At 48.0% G+C, this 3,520-nt stretch overlaps 1 protein-coding gene across 1 annotated transcript; it reads right to left on the reverse strand.

Annotated features, from left to right (window-relative positions):
• Nucleotides 1-1,919: 1,919 nt before the first annotated feature.
• Nucleotides 1,920-3,053, reverse strand: gpr85 (G protein-coupled receptor 85). Its single transcript, XM_068755280.1, has one exon. The coding sequence runs from the start codon at nt 3,051-3,053 to the stop codon at nt 1,920-1,922; it is 1,134 nt and encodes a 377-aa protein (XP_068611381.1).
• Nucleotides 3,054-3,520: the final 467 nt, after the last annotated feature.

A 3,520-nucleotide genomic window follows, 5' to 3' on the forward strand; every position in this document is an offset into this window, starting at 1 on the left:
AGCAGGACAACAGAAAATCACTTCTATCACTTAAATGACATTAAAAAAAAGTCATATGAACTTCAGAACATTTCAGCAGTGTTTTAACACACAATCATGGCTTTGATGTCTTTTTTAAAGGAAGATTTCACAATTTCAAAGCACAAATGTCGCAATCCTGAGTAGATTGTCAAAGATTCTTCCCAGATGCTAACAGGTACAGGTGCGTTACTCGCCGTCCATCCAATGAGAGGGATATAAACAAAATTTTGTAAAATGGAAAGTTTTTATTTTCAAAAAAAAAAAGAAAAAAAAAAAGCAACAGATTACACAGTTTACTTTTAGCAAATGCAATCCTAACTGAAAACCGTACTCACATTCGGGACTTCAAAAATTAACGACTAACATTCTTACACACAACCTATCTATATTATAAGAAAAAAAAAGAAATACATAATAAATATTAAAATGGCCACAAGAGAAAAAAAAGGAAGTCATCAAAAACAATCAGCAGAGAGCAAATGTAGGGAAAGTAGAAACAAGATGGTATGCCTTACATGTCTTTTTTTTGTGTGACCTTTTTTTAATAAATTGTGCAAGATTTCATACTAAGGCTCTGGTCTTGAAGTGATCCACCCAGCACACACACACACACACACACACTCCTCCCTGTGCGTTGAGCACCATGTGGGGCGTAGCAAACCGCTGCAGAATAAGAATGTGTATGGCCTGTGACACTCGTGGGAGTCGACGAGCTTTAAAAAAAAAAAAAATGCACATGCACTTCACACTGATGCCATAAAGACAGAAAAAAGAAACATGAAATATAACCATTAAGGCAAGGAACACCTGGAGTGGCATCAGCAATACTGGAACGACATGATAGTGTTTAGGTGTTTTGGATAAATGATGACACATTTAACGACGTCTTCTTTTTGTAAGCACAAGGTTGTTCTGAAAAGCAACTTCTTTTTCAAATCCGAACATCATTTCCTCTTTTTTGTCTTTTTTTTAATATTTTTTTGTAAAAGGTGATTAGAAAATAACAATGCCAGACACTCGGGACGCATGGATCATAAAACCACAAGAAATCGTTTCTAGTTTTTAAGCTGCAACTTCAAAAACAAAAGAGAAGCACGCATCGTAAGCCCCCTCCCCCTGTCGTGTCCCCGCCCTCAGGTAAATGAGGGCGGGGACTTACATTAAAACCCTTTCATCCTCTTGTGATGGTATAATCCAGCTGTCACCAGGTTTTGCTTTACTTACAGCGATTGTGTAGTCTGTTGCAAATTAAAGCATTCATTGTTTCATTTTCTTTTGGGGGGGGGGGGGGGGGGGGGTGTTCCTTGCTAACACAACTGGCAACTGTTGACCAAAAGAGCATCTTTTTCTTTTTTATCTTCTTTTTAGTGCAACTCTAAAAATGTAAAACATTTCCGGTGATTCCTTGAGAGGTCTCGTTGAGTTTTTTTTTTTTTTTTGTAATTTCGCAGTTTCCATTTCACAGCTCAAAACAATGACTCGTCTTCAAAATATCCAAAGAGAAGAGTTTTTGTTCATATATATATAGTTTTGTGAATTCTTTTCTCTTTTTTTTTCCTCATTCAACTTTTTGCTTCTCTGAATTGGCATGGCCTTCCACATTGTGTTTTTAATTTTATGTTACTTAATAGAACATAAATCCAGGATGGGATCCGGACTGCCCGAGTATTCCCTTCAGCCTCCGTGTTTCATGCGTTTCATATATTCAATCAATTCCCACGGTGGGGGCGGAGCCTCATCGGAGGCCCTCCGCCTTCTGCCTCTGTAAAGGTTGTAGGCGAAGAAGAAGCGGGAGGAAAGGTGGAGGACGGAGAGAATCGATAGAAGGAAGAGCGCGCTGTACAATGGGAACAAGCCCAGATCAAGATCAATCAGGGAAAAAGAGAAAAAAAAAACCTTCATATAACGCAGTAGGGTTCCCGTGGCAACCTGGATTTTCTGCAGTAGAGCAGCGTGGTGCTGAAGCAGCGCCGGAGCTCCCTGTTGGAGAAGATGCAGATGAAAGGATTGACCCCGGCCTGGGCAAAGCTCATCCACACGGCCGCCGTCAGGAAGCCCCCAGGAACCACGGGGCCCCTGGCAAACACCCGCCAGTAGCAGGCGACCAGGTAGGGCCCCCACAGCGCCAGGAAGAAAAAGGTCATGATGTAGAACATCCTACTAATCCTCTTCTCGGTTTTGAATTCATCCAAAACCAGCAGGCGCCGGCGGCCCGCCGCGTTGCTGTTCTGCCGAATGCCCAGCAGAGTAGGCGGGGTCGGGCCTCGGCCGAACCCGGCCAGCCAGTTGGCCGCCGCCTGCCCGCTGGCCCCCGGCCCGTGGAAGGTCCAGTTCTGGCTGACGGCAGGCACGAACTGGACGGGCTTCATCTTCCGCCGGTCGTGGACGAAGAAGATGAGCTTGAGGTAAACCAGCTGCGTGGCGAGGAGGATGAGCGCCAGCAGGAGCATGAAGCCCAACGAGTCGTTGGCCCTGAACGAGCGGTGCTGGAAGGTGCACTGGTCCTCCTCGCGGATAAACGAGTACGTCCCCACGTCCAGCACCGGCGGGAACGCCATAGCCACCGACAGCGTCCACACCATGCAGATGACGGCCAGGCAGGTCCAGAAGGTCAGCCTCTTGGTGTAGAAGCGGTGGTGCGCGATGGCCAGGTAGCGCGTGACGCTGACGCAGAACAGCATGAACGCCGTGTGGAAACAGGAGAGCACGCCCAGGAAGGCGATCACTTTGCAGGTCAGCGTCCCGTAGGTCCAGGCGGAGCCATTCTTCACCGAGGTGAAGACGAAGGGGAAGCAGATGGCGGAGCGCAGGATGTCGGAGGCGCACAGGTCCAGCAGGAAATAGTAGGGCGCCCGGTGCAGGCTCTTGTCTTTGACCAGCAGGATGGAGATCAGGAGGTTTCCGACAACGCCGACGCCGATGATGAAACCCAGAGAGGTCAATTTGAGGAAGGTGGCGAGAGGAGAGACATTCTGGAAGATGGTGTGGTCCCCTGCATGGCTGTAGTTCGCCATAGGTGGAGGAGGGATCATAAAGACAGCGGAACGGCTTCAGCCAAGTATCACGATCGAGAGGCGGCGGCGGCCGGAGGCGTTAGATCCATCTGGCGGCGGAGCTTTGAAGAGGCTTCCAGGCAAGTAGGCAACCTCTCCTCTAAGGCGTCCTTTGATCCTTTGTCTCATCACACCGAAAGAAAATCCCTGAAACAAACAAAGAAGGACAATAAGAGAAGAAACGACCATGCAGTCGTTTCCCCAGCCCCGCCCCAAATCAATTCATTTATCAGTTTGTTTTAAACATCTGGAGAAACTCATCCTCATCCTGAACGCTTCATCCAGGTCCATCAGCCTCCGGACCGAGCCCCCCCTGCTCCTGGACGGACGCGGGTTAGACAGAACGAGGATCCGGCTGGACGTGGGTTAGACAGAACGAGGGCCCGGCTGGACGTGGGTTAGACAGAACGAGGACCTGGCTGGACGTGGGTTAGACAGAACGAGGA

This window comes from Brachionichthys hirsutus, chromosome 22, assembly GCF_040956055.1.
Source record: "Brachionichthys hirsutus isolate HB-005 chromosome 22, CSIRO-AGI_Bhir_v1, whole genome shotgun sequence".
Classification (NCBI taxonomy): Eukaryota; Metazoa; Chordata; class Actinopteri; order Lophiiformes; family Brachionichthyidae; genus Brachionichthys; species Brachionichthys hirsutus.

Excerpts from the sequence above, each read along its gene's own strand:
- gpr85 (XM_068755280.1), bottom strand. The coding sequence starts at position 3,053 with ATGATCCCTCCTCCACCTATGGCGAACTACAGCCATGCAGGGGACCAC.